Source organism: Dioscorea cayenensis, chromosome 20 (genome assembly GCF_009730915.1).
Source record: "Dioscorea cayenensis subsp. rotundata cultivar TDr96_F1 chromosome 20, TDr96_F1_v2_PseudoChromosome.rev07_lg8_w22 25.fasta, whole genome shotgun sequence".
Classification (NCBI taxonomy): Eukaryota; Viridiplantae; Streptophyta; class Magnoliopsida; order Dioscoreales; family Dioscoreaceae; genus Dioscorea; species Dioscorea cayenensis.
Window position 1 is genome coordinate 27,380,651 of NC_052490.1, and position 25,044 is coordinate 27,405,694.

Below are 25,044 nucleotides of genomic sequence, written 5' to 3' on the forward strand. Positions count from 1 at the left end.
ATTGAGTTCAATGACTGTCACTTAAAGGATCTAATTTTTTTAAATCCAAAAAATAAAGGGACACAAGGGTAAAAAAAAACATGCAATGTACTTTTTGAGAACCAAAAGGGTAATAAACCTTAATTTCACAAGCACTCTTATATTGCGGTGGTAGTTTTAAAATACTTATTTTCCCTTATTATTATTTTTTTAATTTCATCACTTTATTATTCTTTGTTTCATATTTACCAGCTTTCGCCAAACAAATGATAAAAATTATTCTAATATAAATTTTGAGAATCAATATAACTAGAGCTTGTTTTAAAAAATGGGAAAAACAACCGATTTAATTTGTAATTTGAAAAAAAAAATGCCATTTTTTTTTTATTGAGAAGAAATTTTAACGACAGAGTAGTTGCAACAACTATCTACAACCACTAATAGAGTGGATTTACTTTGTGTATATATAGACACAATCGGGTATATGTGTAAATTTTATTTTGTTTTCTGAAAGGATATATATGACCAAAAAAATGTGGTTTTTACCTAGAAAATATAACAAATTGCTAATACACTCTTTATGAAAAATTATATTTATTTATATGCTCTTAATCAAATCATTTTTATTTATTTATATACAGAATGTAAACTAAAAAAATTTATAAAGTTTAAATTATTATTTAATTTTTTTCTCCTCATCTATTTTTGAAAAATAGAAAAAAAAAATCAAATATCAAACTATGATTTTATAAAATTTATAATTGATTTTTAACTATAAAAATAATATAACTAAATATAATTAAATTTATAAAAAACCATTCGTAGTCCAATGATAACTGATTACAAATTGCACAAAAGAGCAAGAGTTCAAAAGCTTGCTCCTGTAAAAGTATTTATCCTGTTCACATATGACATACTACGCATGGTACACTAGAGCACACCACTGTTCATTAACATTGTTGATTGATTTTCATGTTGTTTGTCACTTTGATGGCCTTTATTGTCTTTGTAAAATATACTCCATTGGGTCTTTTTACTTGTCAATTTTATCTAATTCACATAAATTGAAAAAGTTGATTAAAATTAATTGGTAATCTAAAATATATAAAAAATTATATTGAATTTTCAAGATTACCTTTATTTAAAATATGATTTAATTAAATGTGTAGTTGAATATGATTTATTGGAAGTCGTATAAATATATTAAATATAAAAGGTTAATTTGAAAAACCAATATTTAATCCTTCATAAATTTTCTAAATAGACAACTAAAAAAAATCAAATAAAAACTCTAAAATGGGGACAAGTAAAAATGATTGGATGGTATATATATTTATAAATAGGGTTTAAGTCATATGTGTTCTTACGCAAGTGACTGGTCACTAAAAATATTTATTTATAAGCATTGGGAGATAATTTAACTATAATTTATAAAAATATTGTATATATTTACTGTGCACAATTTGTATGTAGTGGTGTATAAAACTGTTGAACACTATTTATGAATGATTTTATGCAACGAATATGTAGGAATGTCAGTGGGGCGGGGAATGGGATCCTCGCCCCCATCCCCGCTCTCCACGGGGCGGGGATTCCTGGGTTAAAATTCCCCGCGGGGATCCCCGGCCCACGGGGAATCCCCGCCCCGTCCAAAGCATAACATGTGGGTTACAACATTGAGGTTACAACCATCGGGGTTATTTTAAAGATAAATAATTAGTTTTTATGAATATTAGAAATTTGAAAAATTAGAAGTTTGAATTTTAATTTTGTAAATATATTATATAATGATTTTATTAAAATAATTTAAGATTTTATTAAATAAATATGTTTTAATGAAATATATAAATTTAAATAGTTAATAAGTTGTATGAATTAATTGTGAGTTCCATAATAATAACTAAAAATATTAACAAATAAATATTTATTGATTATATATATATAATATTATGTTAATGTTGAAATAATCTTTAATAAATATATTAAAAGTATATAGTATATATTTTTGGGGAATCCCCGCGGGACATGGGGTATTTATTGATTATATATATATATATATATATATAATATTATGTTAATGTTGAAATAATCTTTAATAAATATATTAAAAATATATAATATATATTTTTGGGGAATCTCCGCTGGGCACGGGGATTCCCGTGGGGCGGGAAGACCATTCCCTGCCCTGCCCTGCTAGGCGAGGAGGAATGTTTTCCCGCTCCCCGCCCCACCGGAGAGGGATGTTTCAGGGGTTTTCTCACTCCATTGGGGCGGGGCCCGTGAGAAACAGGGATTCTCCACCCATTGACATTCCTACTAATATGGTAGATGTCTCTTGATTTGATTTGAATTCTAAGGAAGTCATACATAATAAATCCTCTTATAAATATGGTTTTATATTGTATAAGGGTATTTCAGTAATTTTGACATAAAAAACATATATATTAATTAGTCCACCTGTCCCAGGACTCTAGGAACCTCCTGCTACTGCTAGTTCTCAATAATATATGCTAGGTGGGTCCCACAGACAGTTCTCTCCACGTGGAACGTCCTTATTGGTTCTCTTCACAATCCACATCCTTCCCAACCCAACCCTTGTTGTACGCTCACTCTTTCGTCTCAAGCTCGAATGCTCAATGCTCTCCGCGTTCATGGCGGCGACTTCCCCTTCTCTCCTCCTCCTCGCCTCCTCCCTCACCTCCTCCTCATCCTCCCCCTCCCGCTTCTCCATTAGAGCCCACCTTTCCTCCCCTAGACCCTCGCCTCTCCGACCTCTCCTTCTCCATTCCCCACTCTCGTCTTCTCCTCCCCGGAGACCTTTTTTTCCGATCAAGTTCCATCCAGACCTTCTCTCCGCCGCCCGTGACTCTCTCTTCGTGTTTGTCGCCTCCCTCGCGCTGTCCGTCTCCGTCTTCGTCTCTGACGCTGGATCGGCAGCGGCCTTCGTTGTGACGTCGCCGCGGAAGCTGCAGTCCGATGAGCTCGCCACCGTCAGGCTCTTCCAGGAGAACACCCCGTCCGTTGTCTACATCACCAACCTCGCCGTCCGGTACCGCTTCTTTTGTTGTTATTGTTGGAGTTTTGTGGGAGTTCTGATGGTTTTGGTAACTTGGTTGATGTAGTTCTTGATTGGTTTTTGGTGACAGGCAGGATGCTTTCACGCTGGATGTTCTGGAGGTCCCGCAGGGGTCGGGGTCCGGGTTCGTGTGGGATAAGGATGGGCATATTGTTACCAATTACCATGTAATTCGTGGCGCTTCTGATCTCAGGTTGGTGGCTTGTTCTCATTGTGATAACAATGTTTGATTTGGTGCTAAATGAGGTTGCAAGTGATCTATGCTTGGTATTTGAGCTGCTGTGAGGATTAGAGGTGTTTGATGCGGAGGTTATTCTTTTGAGATTTTTTGTTTGTTCTTAGAAATGTATCCTCTTGGTAGTAAATGTTTCACTTTGTGATATTCCTTAGTTGAGGTATTCGTGAATTTGTGCTTCTTCAATTGCTAGTTCTATGACCATGGCTTCATATAATCAACATTGTAAGATTGGGTAGTCTTAAATTAATATTTGTCTCTGGCAAGCGAGGACGGGGAATTGTTTTGAGGCCTAGCTGTATGGTTTTGATTGTCTGAATAAATAGAAGAAGCTATTGTGAGCATTTGAAAAGATTGCAAGACTTCCTACATAAGTCAATTTCAACTGAAATATTTCATCATCTTAAATAAAGCTAATTGAGTAGCTGTTGCAACAAATCTATTACTGCCATATCCACCTGTATCTGTGAAAAGTTTTTTCTGATCAGTAGCTAATTGATGATCAAAATGGAAATATTTACCAAACAATCTATCTTGTTATCCTTTTTACTCCAAGCATGTTTCGAAGAAATTTATGGTTGTACTACGTTCTGCTTTTAAATTGCATCTTCCGTGGTTGTGGTAGACATTTCTCCCACCAGTCTAACGCTACATGCCCTAGTTACATACAGGGTCACCCTTGCTGATCAAGCAACTTATGAAGCCAAGGTTGTTGGATTTGATCAGGACAAGGATGTTGCTGTTTTGCGTATTGATGCTCCAAAAGACAAGTTGAGGCCCATCCCAGTGGGTGTCTCTGCAGATCTGCTAGTTGGACAGAAAGTATATGCCATAGGAAATCCTGTGAGTTCATACCCCAATTGATTTTCTTTATGCCCTTAACATCCATATTGGAATTTGTTTCACAACTTATGGACTAATTTTGTATATGCGCATCTATTTCTTGGAAATTGTGTTCATATCAAAGCAACATTGATATGCATATTTTGCTTTGACTAAACTGTGACTTAGGTTTCTACCAACATAGAAGCTTGTGGACACATCCAGCAACAAAGATCATAATTATGTGTGTGTGCAAAATGCCAATTAAATGGTGATCATAACAATATGAATAAATTCAAATTTTAATTTTTAAAGTCAGGAGCCTTAGCTAACCGTCCAATGCCACAACTAAGCCAAATGCCTCTCACCCCACAATTTTCCTTGGACTCTCCTGCAATCCTTGCTTAAGCTTGTGATGATTGCTTTTATTTTATTTATTTATTTATTTATTTTTTGACATTAGTCCTGTTGTAAATGGCCAATAAAAAGGTTTTTGGTAACTTAGGCTTACGAGTAAATAACTTTAAAAATGGTGGTGGGACTTTTATCTATGAAAACTTCTGCTGTTGCAAATGATTTGAGCCATGGTATCTTAAGATCCTAGCCACTTGCATCTCTGCTTTCTTCTAGAAAGCAAAATGATGATGCATTTCTTCTGATTCAGAAACACTTTGTACATCCCGCTTATGATGATTATTTTCACAATGCATGGAAAATAACTTTCAAAATTTTCCTTTATTTGCAGTTTGGTCTTGATCACACACTTACAACTGGTGTCATTAGGTGAGAAATCTCTTTTTACTGTTATTTTTTCATAATATATTCAAACCTCAATAATAAAGTCAAATCAAATGTAAGAACAGTCTTATGCATTTATATCTTTTCACGAGCACAATTATTATCGGTATAAATCATTTAAGAAGCTTAAAATTTAATTAATCTTCTAATAAGCTAGTTCAAGTGTAATCACAGCACTTTTTATTCTCATGTTTTCCACAGTGGCCTCCGGAGGGAAATCAGTTCTGCCGCCACTGGGCGTCCTATACAGGACGTTATACAGACTGATGCTGCCATTAATCCTGGGAATAGTGGAGGGCCATTGCTTGATAGTTCTGGAAATTTGATTGGCATAAATACTGCAATTTACTCACCATCTGGAGCATCATCTGGTGTTGGATTTTCAATCCCGGTTGATACAGTACGTCTTTATACTGTGCCTGACTACAGATACTGCAGATGTTCTTTTAATTAGACCTATTGAAATTTTAACTCATAAAAGCTTTCAATTGGAATTACTTTTGCTCGAGTAAGTCTTACACTGGATGCATTTCACCAAGCCATTTGTTGGCAACCAGTTGACAATTAAGGTACATATGACACGTTCATATGAAAGTGCACTGCCTTGTGACACATCCAACAGTTTTTGTGCAATACACCGGATCTAGGGAAGAATTTTCCCATTTGCCTAATAGACTCTGTGAACCTTGAATTGAGTATATTACTTTTGCAGGTTAATGGCATTGTTGATCAGCTTGTAAGATTTGGCAAAGTTACTAGACCCATTTTAGGCATCAAATTTGCACCAGATCAGTCTGTTGAGCAGCTAGGAGTTAGTGGAGTGCTTGTATTAGATGCTCCGGCAGATGGTCCAGCTGGGAAAGCGGTATATATTAATTTTCTTAAATAGTGCTAGAATTCTTAGCTTTGTGCTTCTTATGGAATTACAGGTAGCTATATCAATTTCCTGTTGTATTAAGAGCCATTTCCTTTTCACTAAGATTTCTTTGTCTTCTTGTAACTATTGAATTCCTCAGGTTTGTAGGAACATAATCAGATAATTAAGTGTGTAAATAAACAACTCCTGCATGCTATTGTTTTTCTTCCTCCAAGAATTTCTTCGGTCAGATGATCAGCATGTTAAAATTACAAAAGTTTCTAATTTTAACCAAATCTTATGCCCGGCATGTTTTGCTACATTAGTGAATATCTGACCATGATGTTATTTTTTGTTATTAATGAAATTTATGAAGCCACAAACTTGACCTTCATCTCAAATATTGCAATAAGGTACTGTATTCCTGTATTTAAATGATCTTAACATTTTTCAGGGTTTGCAACCAACAAAACGAGATGCCTATGGTCGACTTATATTAGGAGATATAATAACATCTGTAAATGGCAAAAAAATCACTAATGGGAGTGACTTGTACAGAATACTGGACCAATGTAAAGTTGGTGAGAAGGTGAGTTAAAATTACATCATCTCCGCTTTTAATAAAAGTCTAAAACTTTAATTGGTTATAATTTAGAATAACTAGGCCTATTTATTTTTATTTTCTTTGCAAAATCTCTGTAAATGCGAAATGTTCAAAAGAGTCTATCATTTCTTATAAATTCGCCAGCAAGAAAATAATTTTAAGCTTGAGATTTCTAGTGGCTGACGGTTATAACTGTCATTCTACATTGCTAAATACAATAAGTGGGTTAGTGATGTTAGACATAATAGAATGTCATCTCATGTGTCTATATTATATAGTTATTTTAGATGCAAACCAAGTTTTTTATGCAGGTTCAATTTGACTATTTATTACCCTTACATAGTCTCTTGTTGCAAATAAACCAAATAAACCAAATAAACTAAGCTTTAATACTATGTGATATGCACACCAACTATGTTGTATGGGCCTAATTCAACTCAATGAGAGACCTAGGCTTATATATTCAAGTCCATATCTACTAAATTAACTTATATGAGACTATTAGTTACTCTAACAGTTATATCCTAGCATTGGCAGCCATTTTTTCTTGTATATTGTTATTTGATATAGTTGTATCCTTCCATAGCTGCATATTCTCTTCTGTGGGCTTCATATAATGGCTCGTTATTCTTAATTGGTACTAATAACTGAAACATGGATCGATGTATAGTGGTAAACTAAATCAAACTCCATGAGCTAAACCTAGACAAATAATGATAGAGACAAACATTTACTGATGCGAATATTTAAATCGTGATCATAAAAAGCATTTTCGGGAAATTTGTTTCTTTTTCAGTTGCTTGCTGTTGGCTAATAACCATTCTTTTTCCCTCCCTTGTTAAACTCCAGGTAATTGTTGAGGTATTGCGGGGTGATCATAAGGAGAAATTCCCGGTAGTCCTTGAGCCAAAGCCGGATGAGTCATAGGCATCATAAATTTATGAAACTCGACAACTTAGTTTATTGCGATATTTTACCCCTCTCATTGTTCAATGTATAACAGAAATGCATTGCTTGTAATTCACCATGTTAATGTATCTCTGCTATCAGTTATCCAGAGTGCTGGACAAGTGGCTGTGTGTATATTATGGTTGTACACTGTATAATTTGCATTGCTAAATGCTACATACACATCAATATCATTAATGGATCTCTTGCCCATCTGAGCTTGAAGCTTGTTTTTTTACGAGACTTCAATTCAACACCAAGTGTTGTTGAGTTTGATAATATGTGATTATTATTATCTTTGATATTATGCTTTTTTTTTCAGCAGAATGTCATAGGGTGTGACCTTTCATTATTAGTCTTTGTTTGGTATCAAATTAAAAAAATGAATATTATTTTCATTGAGGAATAGCATTCCTTCTCTTGATGAATCTCATGCCCCCTTCAACTGGGCAAATATTTTTAATTGAAAATTATTTTTGCCCTTGCTTTAAATAATTAGAGAGAATTATTTAATTAAAATATTTAATTATAACAATTTGTGAATAATAGTTACATGAATTGTTTATTTAAATAGTTAAATATAATAATTAAAATTATATAATAATCAAAGGGATTTAATTATTTTATAATATATTAAATTTAGTTATTATTAAACATCATCCATTATTTATACAATATCATTTATTTATGCATTTTCCGATTTTCTAACTCCAATTTAATGATTTATATTAAATTTTAATTGAAGGAGTTTTTAGAAAAATCTACTTCTAAATATGTTATATTTATCGGATTCGGGTATAGACCCGTTTAAGACCTCTGGACCCGTTTCTCGTCTTCTTTCCCGCGCACACCTCCCAATTCCGCAGAAAGGAACCCTAATTCCGTTTCATGGAAGCCGATCTTTCGAATCCATGCCCGCAAAGCTTAATCAACGAGAATGTCGTGAGTGTTCATCTGTTCTCGAATCCGTTCTCTTCTTCTCTATTTTTCCTTTTTTTGTTTTCTTTAATTCTCCTGATCATCAGGTTCCTGGTGATGTTGTTTTGGATGTCTCAAGCATGGTGAATCAGACGGTGAAATTGGGCGTTGGCTTGCGCCAGGTTCGAAATTTCATTCTTATTTGCTGATTTTGGGTAGATTTCTTGTTGTTATTAGAGTTGTCATCGTGTTCTGATTGTTAGAGGCTTATATTCTTTGATAGGAATGTGATTCGCTGTCGGTTTTCAAGGCTGGGAAGCTGCGGTTTTTGAAACCGAACAAGTATTGGGTTGAAAGCTCCCACAAGAGGGTAATTGCCGCATTGACTGATCACTGATCCTTTTTGGTATTAAAAAACAAAAACAAAAAAAAAATGTGTTTTTGTTGCATTTTAACTAAAATATATGTTCTTTGTTCTTGATGTTCAACGAGTAGGATTTGAACCATTTTTGGAGAATTAAAATGCATCTTTATCTGTTTGATCTCCTAAGATTTCCACCATGCTGCTTTTTGTCTGTGATATGAATTTCTTATGTAACCCTTTTTAATATACTCTTCTATTGTCAGTTTTCCATTGTTTGCTAATTTAAGTAAAATTTGTGCATTCAGTATGTACCATCTGCTGAAGATACAGTTCTTGGCATTGTGGTTGATAGTAAGCCGGATGTAAGGGTCTTTCTCTGTCTTTTTAATATAGTAATTGTTTTTTTTTCCTTGCTAATTACTTCTTTAGACTGTAGCATCTTTAAAGTTTCTTTGTTGTGTGTTTAGAACTTTCTTGTCGACATAAAGGGACCTTCTTTGGCATTTTTACCTGTACTTGCGTTTGAAGGAGGGACCAGGAGAAATATTCCAAAGTTTGAGGTATTGCTTCTATGGAAAGTTTTAAATAGTTGTTCTAATTTCAATTCCCTATTTCTCTCTCATTCCAGCACCTGATTTTGACTAACTGGGAAAGATGGAATTGGGGTTCCTATAATCCTGTTATGTGTCATTTCATAATCTAAGGTATTCGAAGTGTTGAGATCAAGCCTGACCGCCTGGTTTCTTGGAGTTTGTTTTCTGGCTAACTTAAAAATCCCCACCTTTGTCGATGCACATTAACTAAAATTTCTTCCTTTGGTTTGTTCAACAGGTTTTTAAATCATTGTCCAATAAAACTTTTATACAGGATTCAGTATGATGACTTTAGGGGTAGATAGATATAAAAGTAGATAAAAAGCTAAAATGTTAGCTACTCTACAGTTTTTCTTTAATTCATGCGCGCATAGACAAACTGGGAGGAGCGTTCTGTCAAAATCTTGAACTTTTGTTTGTCAATGATTTAACATGTACAAATAAGAAACTTGAAATGTATTTATATAAAAATCCGTGTAAAAGCTAAAAGCTTACCTTACAAAAGATTAGGTACTAGAATTTTAAAGATAGAGAAATGCATCAGAAAATAATTAATTTATAGACATATTAAAATTCACATATCTACGGCAAATAATTTAATTTCCATTTACTTTAGCTAATGCTGATTAAACTTGATTTATGTCATGAATGAGTAATAAGCTGATGCAGGGTTTTGCCAGCGCTAAGCATTATCATGTGCGCACATGATATAACGCTAATGGTGATCTTTTTACTAACTGGATTTATTTGTCATACAAAATGGAGAATGCTTATGCCTTTATGGGCATTCTAAAGAAATTGATTATTTTTTAATGATGTTACTAACTTACTAATATGCAATCTTTAAGGGGCATTTGGTTGGAGGAATCTTGCCAAATTCCTTTGCGTCTTGTTAAGGTGTCTAGCGTGCCTATGCTTGGTAGGCACTAATTTAGCAATACTCCTAAGAATATAACAATTTTAGGAATTCAACTTTCGTACAAATCATGGTCAAGTGATTTCCGCCCAATACTTATGTGGTGTCATATTTCTGTCTGATTAAAAAGTTTACATATATCTCTTTATACCAAAATATCGCTTGATATATTTTGACATAACGTGTACTTTGGTGTATATGGCTTTATGCATTCATTTCATGATTATATAAGAAAAATTAAAGATTTGCTTTTAAGTTTGTCCTTTTTTTTAAATGGCAAGAGTCTAATCTGGCATACGTTAAATGCATTAAAGGGTAGTTTGGGAATTTTGTTTTGTAAAATGATTATATTCCCATCCAAATTTTGTGTATATCAAATATCTCAAGGTAAAATACTTGTTAATCTTTGAATTGAATTATTCGCAACCCAAGTAAGGTGTTCTAATATTCTTAGGAACCCTTGCAACCCATGAACCAAACACCCTCCTCAGAGAAGTGAATCTTTGTTGATAATATGTGTTAAAATTTTGCCATAAAGCTTCTACATTTTCTCATAATGGAAAATGTATATGACCATAAGCTAGAAGTTGAGGCTATCAAAGAGTTACTTCTTATGCATTTAGCAGCAAACAACCTTAATGCCATTACAAGGCCGTCTTTTGCATGAGAAAAAACATAATTTATTATGGAGTCCAATCTTTGCTTAGATGGATCCTGAAAATGGCATGATAATTTTGTAAAGCAGAGTGGTGTTGGATCTTGTGATTTGAAGAAGATAACTTTGAACTTTCTGTTGCTTGCTCTTCTTGTTTTGATATTTTGTCATTTGTGTAGTTGGTTTTATCTTTTAATCTTAAGCCATTCTACACTGAATTTTTGCAGGTAGGGACACTATTGTACGTTCGAGTTGTTAAAGCCAATAATAGCATGAATCCTGAGCTCTCATGCACGGATGGTATATTGTTTTTTATTAAAACTCCCGAGTTGCTGGTCAATTCTCAATGTTTGCATGATTTTGTACCTCACTTAAGTGGTATTGCAAATACAACTAATTAGTGCTGATCAGGAGATCAGTGATTGGTTTTTTTGCTTTGTCTTGAATTTTAGTTCCTCGAACAACTTAGGTGTCAATGATATTATAAGAAAATAAAGTTAAAGTGAAGTTCTATACAATTTAACTACATACTAAATATGAAACATTCAAACAACTTAATAATAAAAAATATTATGTGTGGGCGTGTAGTACAGGGCATCTCTAAAATTAATGCCATATTGCTTGAACATATTTGAACATTAATTATCTTGAAGAAGCTAAAATTGTAAATACCCCTTGTTTCCAATTAGTCACATGATTAGCTCGTTTTTTTATTGTGTTACCAACAATTTTTTTTTTCAATGTTGCTCTTTAATGGAATCATCAGATCACTTTGTTTTCATGTTTCTGGAATAACGTAATTTTTCATAGATAGTCTCCCTGTCTATTTTTTTAATACAATCTTCGACTTAAACTTTCATGGAGTCTCTCTGGCTTTATTTATTTATTTTTAAATACGATCTTCTCATAAGCGTATCTTGGTTTTTCATATACAGCTAGTGGAAAAGCTGCGGAATTTGGCCCCTTGAAAGATGGCTACATGTTTGAAACATCAACTGGTCTCGCACGAATGTGAGCACATGTCAACAGTTTTTTCTCATGATTAGATTGAGATTGAACCAATATTGTTTTACACAGGTTGCGAAGCTCTCCGACATGTCCAGTTCTTGAGGCTCTTGGAAAGAAAATGTCCTTTGAGACAGCTATTGGGTTAAACGGCCGTGTTTGGGTATGTCATCCACAGCCCCATTTTTAGCACTGCGAACTCCCACCACCCTACTCCCTTTCTTTTGTACCGTTTCTTCCTCTCTACTTTTTTGGTACTGATCTCATCTATTTTGTGTGAATTGATTTTTTTTGTTCATTTAATTTCTGATGCAGGTGAATGCACCGTCTCCATCGATGATAATTCTTGTATCAAACGCAATCATTAACTCAGAGTTCTTAAGTGGTGCACAGCAAAGAATTATGGTAGAGAAGCTTGTGCAAAGATTTAGTGATGCTTAACACAATGGCAACAGCTCGGTCTCTCGTGCTCCTTTTACTGCCGCCATAGACAATGTGCATCAGAAAGCTGAGCGATCATCTTTTCATGACAATAGTCTTACAAAATTGTCAAAATACACTAGAAATGCTTTGTTGTATTTCATCCGAAGAAATGAAGCAGAAAATTTTGCAGGATTCATTCCACTGTTTTCTGTCTAATTGTCATATTTAAAAAAAAAATCATCAATTTGATAGGCTTATTGCGTGATATTTATTCTCATGTTGGATTGGAATTCTAGGTGTATCTTATACGTTTTAGAACCTCACATGGCATTGCACTTCCTTATGCTATTATTACTAGCACTTCATTGGAAACGTTTGGTCCACAAAACGTTTAAATGGGAGAGCCAATTTTTTTTTTTTTTAATCATATGGCCCACCTGGTTTTTATTTTTTGTTTTTTTAAAGTCGTTATTTATTTCATATTAGATGACCGTTGCAACATTTTTTCGTTTTAAAATTTAATTTTATAAATAAACCCACATTTTTTATTAAATTTTCCACTTCATTTTTTTTTTCTTCCACTACCTCTTTGTATTCTTTCAATCTTCCACTCATTCATAGGAATAATTCTTTATCCTCACAAAATCCAAATTTAAATTATTTTTAAAATTAACAAAATTGGCAATATTTTTCATACGTTTTCAATATCTCCAAAATTTTCAAATATCTCCTAAATTATTTGCCTTCACAAAATTTCATTATTTTCTTTTAATCGTTCAAAACGAACTATACCATATTCGTATACTATATATTCAGGACTAGTAAAAATCCTAATGCAGAATTGAATAGGCTTACAATTAAGTGAACCCAAAAATTTTTATGGAGCTTGTACCGATAAACAAAATTCAATAGAAACAGGGTTGTTTTTTTTTTTTTAACTCTCAATTTATTTCTTACTCCATACAACGAAGGATTAAAAATATCATTCTAGTATTCTAAATAGACAATAACATGAAGAACAAGTGGGAAAGCTTCAGCCTAAGAATATAGAAGATGATAAAATACTTATAAGTGCATGGTTTATAATTTTAACCGGTAGCATTGTAGGTACAATCTAAAATAATAAAACATTTTGGAAACGAATAGCCGAGAATTTCAATGAAAATAAAAAAATCTGATCTAAGCATTCAACCAATTAGTTAATGAGTTCAATCTGAAAGCAACATTAGTTCTAGATGCATCAATTGTTAATGAATTCCATTAATGTGTTTTAGAATTAATTCATATAATTTTAAAATATTTTAATAATGTATTTTAAAAAATATGAAAAATTTTAATATATTAACTAATTATTTTTTATTATTAATGAAATATTTTTGTGAGATAACTATATTTATAATGAAATGGTTATTGGGAATAATTTAAATGATGAATGAAATGCCTGTGGGTCTCATATTATAGTATAATCATGGGAAATGATATAATAGATAAGAGTTTAATGAGTTGATGAAGTGCCATGGTGACAGACACTTATGGGCTGTGTAAATTATGCAAATATATAAACATGCAAGTGTACAGGTCGTCAAGTAATATCTCGTGAGTGAGCACGAGGGTCGTAGCACGAGGGTCGTATTTCCCCAGAAACAACGAGAGGCTCATATTACTTCCTTTTACTTAATCAATAGCCTAATCGTTTACGCTCTTTTTTTAGTTTACTTGTACAACACTGTTGAACAATATAATTGGAGACGTTGTTAAGCACACTTGAAAGGAGTTGGGAGTATGTACCATAGTTATCTTGATTATTATATAATTATGATAGAAGTTAAGTGTCAATCGTGTTTTAGGATCGAACCAGGAGAATTCAAAGGCCTACTAACCCCCAAATCCCTTGGCGCTAGGTCTAAATTACTAGAAACTTAAGATGGAATCTCTCCCACCCCAGTGCCTTAAGTGCGTGAATCTCATGAGAAGAGACCGATCAAACCCTAAGCCTAAGGGGCAATCAATCCCTGATTCGGAAACCTAGCTATGTCTAACCTCTTACAACATGCATAGATCTATCATGGTATGGGAGTCATCAACACAGGGGCATAACCTCTTTATCCACATCAACAGTAATAATCAATTAAGAACATGCAATGATTACGAAAACTAGAATAATATATATTAATCAATTAAGATTCACAAATAATAACCAAGGGACCTAGACATATAATTCCCTTTGAATTAGGTTCTTATGAATCATAAAAAGCAAAGCATCAAAGCACAAGAGAGCCATAAGACCAAATAAAGAATAAATAAACGTTCAATATATTCCTAGACTAACTCCTTCCAATAGTTCTCCGAAGGTTGTGGATTAGAGGATCCCAAGGTTCTCCGAATGATGCTTGTCACTTGAGGCCCTCTGATGATGATCCTTGAAGATGCATGTCATGCGCGATCTTCCTTAATGATGCTCGTTGATGTACTCTTGAGAAATCTGCCGAGATTCACTGGAATATGGAAGAATCCCCGTCTCCTGCCACACAGATCTCTAGAATTCCAGCCACCCTACCATAATATTTGGCAAAAGAGTCTCCCCAATTTTAGAGAAACCTAGTGTTTTTATAGAGTCGGGTTCCACCACGGGCGTTGTGATACATGTGGTGAGTTAGTTGTTGCTTAGGCTCCAAGTCACGTCCTGTCATGGTCCTCTGGACGTCATGTGTCTTGATAATGACTGTGATGGTATTCAAATTATCGTTGTGAGGATGTTTTGGTTTCTGTGTTGCTATCGGTGGGTTCATGTTGTCATGGCTTGATCACGACAGTGGTAAGTGTAGACAACGGGCGTGGTAATTTGTCATCACTCCCTTTGTGAGCTATGGTGAAGTCTTGATTCAGCAACCTAGTTCATTTCGCTTCAAAACACCCCTGATTTTGCTTCTTTTCCCTAAAAGAGAAACAAAGGTAGTAGTGAACAAAAGAATGAAATTTCGTATTATTTTGGTGCTAAACATGTAAAAGTCCATGTTAAATGCAATGTAATTGATATAGAAAATATGATTATTTTAGCACTTATCACATGGGCATCAAATACTTGGATAGTCTAATGATTTAAGATACCCTTAAGAATTGGAGAAAAAAATTGCTATCATTAATGCTAGGAAAATTCAACTAGCAAAATTAGTCAACATTGTATGTTTTCTAATGCTATCCCTTTTTGCATGTTACGGGCATTCATTTGGGTAAAAGTAGTGGAAATTGAAAAAGTGGGGGAAGTGATATGACTTCCATAAGTTCCAATATTTATTTTGAGAAAGTGTTACTTTCTGGAAGATGGAACGTTCATTTTGCACCACCAAATTGGTGGTAGATGGAACATGTTTGATCACCTATGGCATGATCATCTCTAACAACCAATCGAAGCTCATCAAAGAAAGGTATAGGTTTATTTAGATACTCTTTAGCTTTTGGTTGTCCATGTATTAAGATATAGCATGGGATACTTATTCATTAAATTATAACATACTAATACATTTCATTGAACAAGTAACAAATAAATCTAACTAATATTCCTCCACACATGTGCGTTAGATCTCATCTTCAAGAACTAACATCTTTTTCGTGTCATTCCAACCAACGCCACTAAGATTCATAAGTTTCTTGATATCTTAGTATTTTTGTTTCACGGTTTGTATGTGATTCTTGATATTGGCTGCATCCATAGAAGCGACAGGGAATCTAATATCACAAGGTTAGCTGCCTCTACAAATGCTTGCCTTTTGAATGACTTGTCAACTTACATTTCGCTCCTTGCTATATCTATGAGAAATGGTATTAAGACATTATCCATCTCTTTTGTCCATCTTTTATTTGGTATTTCTTTTTCTTGTCACTTGGTGCTCCCTCAACATTGTTACATGATGTTAACATATTATTTATTAAAGTTGCAATCTAAAAAATAACCATAAGAACAATCCTTTAAAAAAACAAAGCAAAAAATTTGTTGATTAATTAATAACAAAGGAGTTTGAAATAAAGATATGATAATGAATTAATTCTATTACAAGCATCCTCCTATTGAAGCAAATAATGCAAAACTACATCCATATTAATTCAAATGCGCAAAAGTTGAAACTAAAACTTAAAAACAAATGTATTTTTATAGCAAACTTCTAAAGTGCACACCTAAAGGAATAGTCATGCTACATGAGGTTCCCTCTAGTGCATTTGTGCCTCGCGTTATTCACCTAATGTGATAGGCCTCTCGAATGTAGGTACTTCTTCTTCATTAGGAGCATCCGCTTGTGATAGTTAATCATCTTAGTCTATTTCTCTTATAAAATTATGCAAACCACAACAAGCAAGAACAAGATCAATTTATGTTGTAAAAGGATAGAATCGTCATGAGTCTAAAATCCTTAACCGATTCTTCAAAATTCCAAAGGCTCTTTCTATTCTTGATCTAAGTTGTGAATGATGAAGATTGTATAGTTTTTGCAATTTGGGGTCTATATCCTACTTGTCATCGTAGATGGTACCTATCTTATCGATAAGGAGATATAAATCAATGTGTCATTGTGCACCCATCATTTACATGGTAATATTTTTCTGGCATAAAATAAACAAGGTTTTTTTTTGACATTTTTTTAATTAAAATGGTCACTAGGTTATTAAACTTGAAGGAATATGGAGGCCATAAGGAGGTAGTCGTAATACTGTCCTTCTAGACTAAATAGTCATTCCGTCAAACCTTCCCAACTAGCAAGAACATGGGTAAATTTCAAGTATAAATCACATGCAACAAGTATATTTTGTATGATTCCTTTGTGACCCAAAATTTACTAACTATATATGCACTAGCCATTGCATCTATCAATGAATCCAATATAATCCAATGAACTAAAAGTTAATTAGCTTGCCCTTCTAGTGTATGGACATCTCTAGAAAGAGAGTGAAAATGGGCGAAAAATACACAATATCTTGAAGAATGAATAATAATTATGATTGTATTCTATATCATGATGTAGTGATGTGCTTGGTTGTTTAACAAACAAATCTCTGATATTGGATATAGCTCCGAGCACATCATTAAAATACTTGCTCATTGTCGCACCTAATCTTATAAAATCAATTTTCAATACCCTATTATTTGCATTAAACCCAACTATATGTAGGAATAACACCACTTGTTCCTCTACTACGATGTGGATGGTATCCCTCAGATGACCACATTTTCTTGTTGTAGTGCAAAGTCTGAGAAAAGTGTCCTGGTCATATGTATGTATTATAAAGGAGAGCATTTAAAATGAAATGTCATAAACTAATGAAGCAATTGCATTCGGAAGGGCACTTAAACCAAATTTCTAAAAATCTGAACTCTTGTATAACAAAAAATAAAATCACACTCAACATATATATGTTACCTCAAATAATAGGCCATCACACCAACTAGCTAAAATAAAGTTGATGTTCACCTACATAAATATAAATAAAGTAGAAAGAAAGTGAACATAATATTTTATGTTAGATTTTGAAGCAAGCATAAATTGAAACAAATTAGCAGGATTTATCTGTTGGTCTTTCACACCTAATAATGTTACACACAAAAGATATCTGCTGGTTGTTTGCCCGAGAAAAAGATTTATGTTGGTTCTTCATTGTGTTTTCTTGGATACTATCTAATCTCAGTCTTGCCTGTGTATATTTAAAAAGAGAGTGAGTTTGTAAATGACGATAAGAAAAGGTAAACTAGAAATCAATGTGGAGATATTCAAGGAAGGAGTCCTATTGGTGAACTTGGAAGAAATAAAAGGGACTAAGAAGTTTGTACATGATCAAGGAACTAAGATCCCACCTTGTGAAAAATGGCAATGCAAATGTAGCTCTGTGTATATGTTGGAAGGCAATAGCAGTTACCCATTGATAAAATAGAGGAAAATAGAGATGACAAAATAATGTATTGTGTAATATAATCAAATAATGTAGTGATGTCATTTTAAACTAAAACTTAAGGATTTGAATAAAAGATGTCGGTGAAATTATTTTAAAGAATCATTGAAGAAGTTCCTTGATGATTGTGAGATTAATATCCATAGGATATAAACTAATTAAAAAGTTGTTTGATGATGGTAATGGCAACATATTTTAATGTGTTCCACATAGTTTAGTGGGCCCCAAACAAAATAATGGTTTAAGAAGAAATTGTGATTTTAAAATTGGCATCCTCATTTATCTCCAAAACTAGAAAAGAAATGAGATTCACAAAAGGACAAAAAGACTCAACATCCATGGAGATGAATTTGATCATTGACATAGAGCATCACTCATAAATTTAATACATGATGTCACTTGACATATATTTATGAAACAATTGTTCCCATTGTATCATGTATTATTGGCAGTATATATACAATGATATGTGACATCAGTTCATCCTAACAATTATTCTCAACAATGTGCTCTTTATAGAGACATTACCAATGAAGTCAAAAACAATGTACAATACATATGTATATATACAATTAAGTATATAGAATTTGTCATGTATCGTTAAGTCAGAAATGATGTGCACATTGTGTAATATATATACAAGAGCATGACATCGTTTCTCAATTCATTTGACAAAGGGGGAAATGTCACGTATCATTATATTATCAAAAGTAGAAACTTGGAAATATCCCAGCTAGATGAACTCAACAAGATATAGCATAAAAAATATTTACTCCAGCTCCATAGGGCTTACAGGAATTATCTCTTGGTGGATTTGTTCAAGACCACTAAACAAAAATACATGGAATATATTATGATCAATATTTGGGGAAAATGTCAAAAAAACTTAGAAATTTCACACATGGATGAATTTAAACAGAGAATAATTGTCATAAATATTTATTTCTCTATAGGGCTTACCTTCAATCGATGAAATTAACTAGGGCTTGTATTCTCCTTGTCAATGATTAACATTCACTTCTAGGGCTAGATAGCCTTGGAGAAGTATATCTGGGTGGGAAAATGAAATTTGTGAGGCAAAGATCAAGGAAGGACGAGGATTAAGAAAGAGGCTATTAGCAGTTAACTTTATTAATGAATAAGGAGAGGAGAAGCAAATCAATATGTTACTTCATTTGTTGTTGCCTGCCACATCAGCAATTACTTGCCATCTCAGTACCAACTCTGCTATTCAATGGAGTCCAAGCCAACATTAATCAAGTCAACATATTGTTAGAGTTTTAGAGATGTTTGAATGTTTAGTTCTCTATTATTAATGAGTGTTTAATTAGCACGTGACTTGGAGCTTATGATGTCTCTTATGCCAGCATGGCAAAGTTTGTTATAACTATACCAATGTGGCAGCTAGCATTAGGGGTGAGCAAAAAAATCCGGATCCGATGATCCGATCCGATATTCGGTTTTTTTACCCGAATTTTTTGGGTACCCGATCCGAAAAAGAGGGTCGGGTATCCGGTCCGAATTTTTAAGGTGAAAACCGGATCGGATACGGGTCGGGAGAAATTAAAAACCAGGTATCCGAATCCGATCCGGTTTTTAATATATTCATTTATATATATATATATATATATATATATATATAGATATAGATATATAATTAGATATAGATATATAATTAGATATAATAAATTTAAATTTTATATGGTTTAAAAAGTAAAAAAGAAAAAAAAAATCCAAATCCCTCATTTAAACCCTCTAAGATATTCTTTTTTTAAACCATATAAAAATTTAAATTTATTATATATATATATATATATATATATATATATATATATATTAATAAATTTAAAAATTTTACAAGGATGTAAGTAGAAAAATTAAAATCCCTTGTTTAAATACTTAAAGAGTTACTTATATAGTTACATTATTATATATATATATATATATACATATTAATAAATTTAAACTCTTATAGGGTAAAAAGTAAAAGGAAAAAAAATTTCAAATCTTTATGTCTAAGATCGGTGAAACTCTTTATTATTTTTTTGAATTTTTTTGTGGGGAGAATAATGTAAGGTTTTAATCCTCTTTATAAGTTACAAGTTTCTCATATTTGTTTTTTTTATGAATGTTGATGTTGTTATATAAAAAAAAAATCCATGGAGTAGATGAAACTTAATTTGGATCCGGATATCCGATATCCGATCCGGTTTAAACCGGGTACCCGATCCGGTTTTAAAAACCGGGTCGGGTACCCGGTTTTGCTCACCCCTAGCCAGCATAGTACAGGTTGTTGAGAGTGTTATTTTCGTTATTCAGACAGCTATTGTTAGGATAATGGTATAAAAGGGCAACCTCATTGTAAAGTTTTCATTGATTGAATTCAATAAGAATACAAATGCTTTTCTTTTTCTTAAAGCTTTTCTCATGGTGGTCTTCTTCATCTCTACTTTTTCTCATTAATCATTTGTCTTGTTCTTCTCCATTACTGTTGCAAGCCCGATTTAGTCCCACATCGCCTACTTGAGAGGGAATCCATGGGCATATATGTGGGGGGCAGCCCCACCCTATCAGGCTAGTTTTTTGGGGTTGTGGTCCCTTACTCTGTGCATCATTGGTGCTTTCATTGAGAGCAAGTAATGTGGGGCTGGTTGAGGGACTGACCAGTGAAGGGTTATGCCAGTAGAGGGGTTGACCAGGGAAGGTTATGACCAGTAGAGGGTTCTGACCAGGGACAAACCCAAAGTGAAGCGCTGCTGAGTGAAGTGTCATTGAATTAAGCATTTATGACCCGATGAGGGCGTCAAGTCTAATTGGGGGAGCAATGTTGTAGGTCCGTTTTAGTCCCACACCACCAAATTGAGAGGGAGTCCATGGGCATATATGTGGGGGGCAACCCCACCCTATCAAGCTAGTCCTTTTGGGGTTGTGGGGCCCCACTGTATGCATCATTGGTATTGTTATAGGGAGTTCATTCAAAGGAGAAGAACATACCATTACATCCATCAGGCGAAGCTCAAGAAAGAATTAAGGGAAGCACGACACCAAGTTTGATGATTTTGTTATGGGAGCAGGTACTGCTAATCTTAATTAGTAGATTAATGAATGAATGAATTGTAATTTTCAATTTTAGTAGTTTGTTACAAGGTTGTTACAATGGAGGTAGTGTCCTAGCATAGGAGGCCGGAGTGGACAAGTTGTTACAATTTGTAATGATTCTCATGGATTTGCTATATAACAGAATGAGCAATTAAAAGAATGGCATCTTTTGGCCATAATTCCCTTATTTCTCTTGTCTTCTCCTTCTTCAGCCCTCATCTCTTTCCTCTGCTCTCTTTCTTCTCTTCTTCTTCTCTGGGTTTCCTCTTTAGATCTTTGAAGATAGTTGAAGCTTGCTATAATTATAGTTTAGGAGGTTTAGATCTTGTAAATTAAGGATCGGAGAGCAACTGATTACTTGAAGGCTTGATTCCTGGAAAAAGCAAAGTTCAGTGAGTTGATCTTAGTCCTTGATGTTTCTCACAGAAGCATCGTCCAACAAGGATAGCAAGGTGATCTCATCAATGTAGTTGAGTTTGGTTTCATGTGACTTCATAAGGCAAACCGAGGAGGAAGCAAATGAGATCCATCAACCAATATTTTGATTTTTTTTTTTTTTTAAGGAGAATTGGAGTTTGAAAAGGGTGATAGAGAACCAATTTGAGGAGATTTTAATGATGGTTATGAAAAGGGGAAGTGAGTTTTTTATGTGGGCTCACTTCCCCACTTCGGTACAAAAATACTATGAAGTGATTGTAATACAAAATGGAAGGAAATGTTGAAGGGGTGGAGTCGATCCACTTCAACCCACTACATTTTCACCCAAATGAATACCCTTGATAGCTAGTTACTAGTGAGTAGTGAGTGTTCTTAAGGTCTGTTTGGATCACGAAATAAGAATAGGAATAGTAATGGTAATAACAATGAAAAAAGATGTTTGGTTTGAAAGATAAATATTGGGAATGGGAAAAGTGGGATAGGGAATTGTATGAAGTTACTTTAATGCCCTTAATATAAGTAATGATTTCTTAATATATAGGGGTCGTTTGGTTGGTGGTAATGTGAAAACATTACCGCCTATTACATGGTAATCTGAAGATATTACCATGTTTGGATTGGGTATAATGGTAATGTTGATAGTAATCTAAGATTACCAATATTAGAATATTACCAAGAAACTTGGTAATCACATTACCACCAAATTTGGTGGCTATCTGAGATTACCAAGTTAATGGTAATCTGATATTTTTTTTGGGACAAATATACCCTTATTTTAAAAATAATAATTTTAAACATAATATAGGGTGCAATATGCAAAATTTCTTTTCATCTTGTCTTTCTTTCCCCGATAGGGTTTCTAGAGCATTTTAGGTTTTCATCCGAAGAGGAAGCAATCTGATTTCAACACCCATCTGACCTCCCATTCAATCCAGGTTTGTTCCCAAATACCCATCATCATACTTTCCCTTGATTATTTGATTTGATTCTTGCTTCATTGTATTCTTTCTTGTTATTTGGTGATTCCTTGATGAAAATGATGTTATGTTTTGTGTTATTTGTGTAGATGGGTTTTGATTGATTGAGATAAAATATAGCTCTTTCATCTTTCGGTGAATCAATCTCCTTTCTCATATACCATGGTTAGCATAACCACATAAACGTATTCATTGCTTTATCTTTCCATGAATCAATCTCTTTTCCAAGCTTGATGAAACATTCTTGATAAGATAGCATCTGCTATTTAATTCAAAAGTTACAACCCAAACCATTAGCTTAATCTAACAACCATCTTCAATGAAGAGATTGGATGTTTTTTAATAATTAATGAGTGGATGGATATCTAGAAATGTTTTATACACCAATAAAAAGGTGAGAGATTAAAGAAGCCAAAAAGCATAAAGCTTTTTATGCTTGATATATAAAGGAAAAGGACATTGACGAAAATTAACTCTGATAACTTTTAATTGGCTAAAAAAGAGATTAATGAAAGGACAATGGACAAAATTTCCACTTACTATTATTACTGCATAAACACATAACTCTCAAACCAACCTTAAAAGAAGTCAAAAGTTACAATTATACTATATAAAGTGTCTAACTCTCCCTTTCTCATAAGAAAAGGAAATCCAAGCATGAAACAACTTCATTAATACCAAGAAATGCAAAAATTAACTAGAAAACTACTATAAAGCACCTTTCCAATTCCAGCATTTATCAATGTCAAAATTTAATATATAAGTCCTTAAAAACACAAAATTTTCTCATTGTATTCATTGGAAACCTGAATACTTTGTTTGTTTCCCATATAAACATATTCATTGCTCTATCAATACCCATCATCTAATTTATTTTGTTTGTTTCATTCTATGTATAGATTGATGGAACTTTTCTCTAAAGAAAATCTGGGTTTGCTTGCCACAATAGCTTGTTTCTACGTTGAGATGATGAATGAACTAGTTATATTACTGTATATCATTACCTTAGAGCGTAGTCATAGAAAAAAGAGACCACGGATTGCGTATGATGGAGATAGTAGGAAATTAATCAGATATGTGAATGTACATAGGCTAGTTTTTGAAATTGACCTAGCTTGCATTGAGAGTACTCGTAGGATCGACGAGCATTCCATCATTTGTGTGAGTTACTTTCCACAACTGGTCAACTGGTTGCTATTAGGAACATATGCGTTGGGGAAATGGCTTCATCCTTCCTTTATATTATTTCACATGATCAAAAACATAGAGTATCAAAGAGGGAGTTTGTTAGATCAGGAGAGACTATAATTCAACATTTCAAAGGTGTTCTAAATGCAATTTTGAAATGTCATAAAGTTTTATTCAAAAAACTAGAACCAGTTCCTGAGAACTCAACTGATGAAAGGTGGCGATGGTTTAAGGTAAAAAAGAAACCTTTATTCAAATATTTATAGTTTACTATAAATGTATTCAAAAAATTAAAATTTCCTATATTAGTATTTATTTATTTTATAGAATTGTCTTGGAGCTTTAAATGGAACATATGTCAAAGTAAATGTCCTTGCAATTAACAAGCCTAGGTACCGGACTAGGAAAAATGAGATTGCCACCAATGTCTTGGGAGTGTGCTCCCAAGACATGCAATTTATTTACATTCTATCAGGATGGGAGAGTTCAGCAGCTGATTCTAGGGTGTTACATGATGTGATTTCTAGGAGAAATGGGTTAAGGGTCCCCCAAGATATAGAAATGCTAATATAGTTAGCTTTGGAAATTGGTTATGTTGCGTAATTGTTGACCCTTAATCTTGATTTAGGTTATTATTATTTATGTGACGCCAATTACCCGAATGGAGAAGGATTTCTTACACATTTTAGGGGACAAAGATATCATTTAAATGATTGGAGGCAAGGGAGTCAACCAACCACACCTGAGGAGTTCTTCAATTACAAGCACTCTTCTGATAGAAAATGTCATTGAGCGATGTTTTGGCCTTTTGAAGGGAAGATGGGCCATCTTGACGGGAAGGTCGTACTATCTAGTGAAGACACAATCTAGGATTATTTCTGCTTGCGCATTACTACACAATCATGTTAGGAGAGAAATGCCTATCGATCCTTTAGACAAAACCATCCCAGAAGACACTATAGAAGAAGAGTTGGATGGGGATAGGATTACTTTTGTTGAGACAACTTATTATTGGACAACATGGCACACTAATTTGGCTATTGATATGTTCAATCAATGGAAGCATAGTAGGGCCAACAAACATAGTAAAATTAATTATGTTTGTTATGTAACTGTTAGTGTTGTTTTGTTTTAAGGTGATTTATGATGGTTCAAAGTACAATTATATATTTGTCTATATGTTAAAGCGAAACACATATGTAAGAAGCATGTA

General features: G+C 33.5%; 2 protein-coding genes across 2 annotated transcripts; both read left to right on the forward strand.

Annotated features, from left to right (window-relative positions):
- Positions 1–2,578: 2,578 nt before the first annotated feature.
- LOC120251672 (protease Do-like 1, chloroplastic) lies at positions 2,579–7,555 on the forward strand. The gene is made up of 8 exons (XM_039260279.1): positions 2,579–3,028; positions 3,126–3,248; positions 3,962–4,133; positions 4,858–4,895; positions 5,112–5,310; positions 5,623–5,775; positions 6,221–6,355; positions 7,220–7,555. The coding sequence occupies exons 1-8, from the start codon at positions 2,616–2,618 to the stop codon at positions 7,295–7,297; spliced, it is 1,311 nt and encodes a 436-aa protein (XP_039116213.1). The 5' UTR covers positions 2,579–2,615; the 3' UTR covers positions 7,298–7,555.
- Positions 7,556–8,132: 577 nt separating this feature from the next.
- Positions 8,133–12,393, forward strand: LOC120251187 (putative exosome complex component rrp40). Its single transcript, XM_039259724.1, has 9 exons — positions 8,133–8,260; positions 8,344–8,418; positions 8,520–8,606; positions 8,906–8,962; positions 9,068–9,160; positions 10,992–11,064; positions 11,700–11,775; positions 11,842–11,932; positions 12,085–12,393. Exons 1-9 carry the CDS (start codon positions 8,207–8,209, stop codon positions 12,208–12,210), a joined length of 732 nt encoding a protein of 243 aa, XP_039115658.1. The 5' UTR covers positions 8,133–8,206; the 3' UTR covers positions 12,211–12,393.
- The last annotated feature ends 12,651 nt before the right edge of the window (positions 12,394–25,044 follow it).

Coding starts and splice junctions, on each gene's coding strand:
- LOC120251672 (XM_039260279.1), top strand. CDS start 2,616: ATGCTCTCCGCGTTCATGGCGGCGACTTCCCCTTCTCTCCTCCTCCTC. Junction 5,776..6,220: donor ATGGTCCAGCTGGGAAAGCG/GTATATATTAAT, acceptor AACATTTTTCAG/GGTTTGCAACCAACAAAACG. Junction 6,356..7,219: donor AATGTAAAGTTGGTGAGAAG/GTGAGTTAAAAT, acceptor GTTAAACTCCAG/GTAATTGTTGAGGTATTGCG.
- LOC120251187 (XM_039259724.1), top strand. CDS start 8,207: ATGGAAGCCGATCTTTCGAATCCATGCCCGCAAAGCTTAATCAACGAG. Junction 8,607..8,905: donor TTGAAAGCTCCCACAAGAGG/GTAATTGCCGCA, acceptor TTGTGCATTCAG/TATGTACCATCTGCTGAAGA. Junction 9,161..10,991: donor GAAATATTCCAAAGTTTGAG/GTATTGCTTCTA, acceptor GAATTTTTGCAG/GTAGGGACACTATTGTACGT.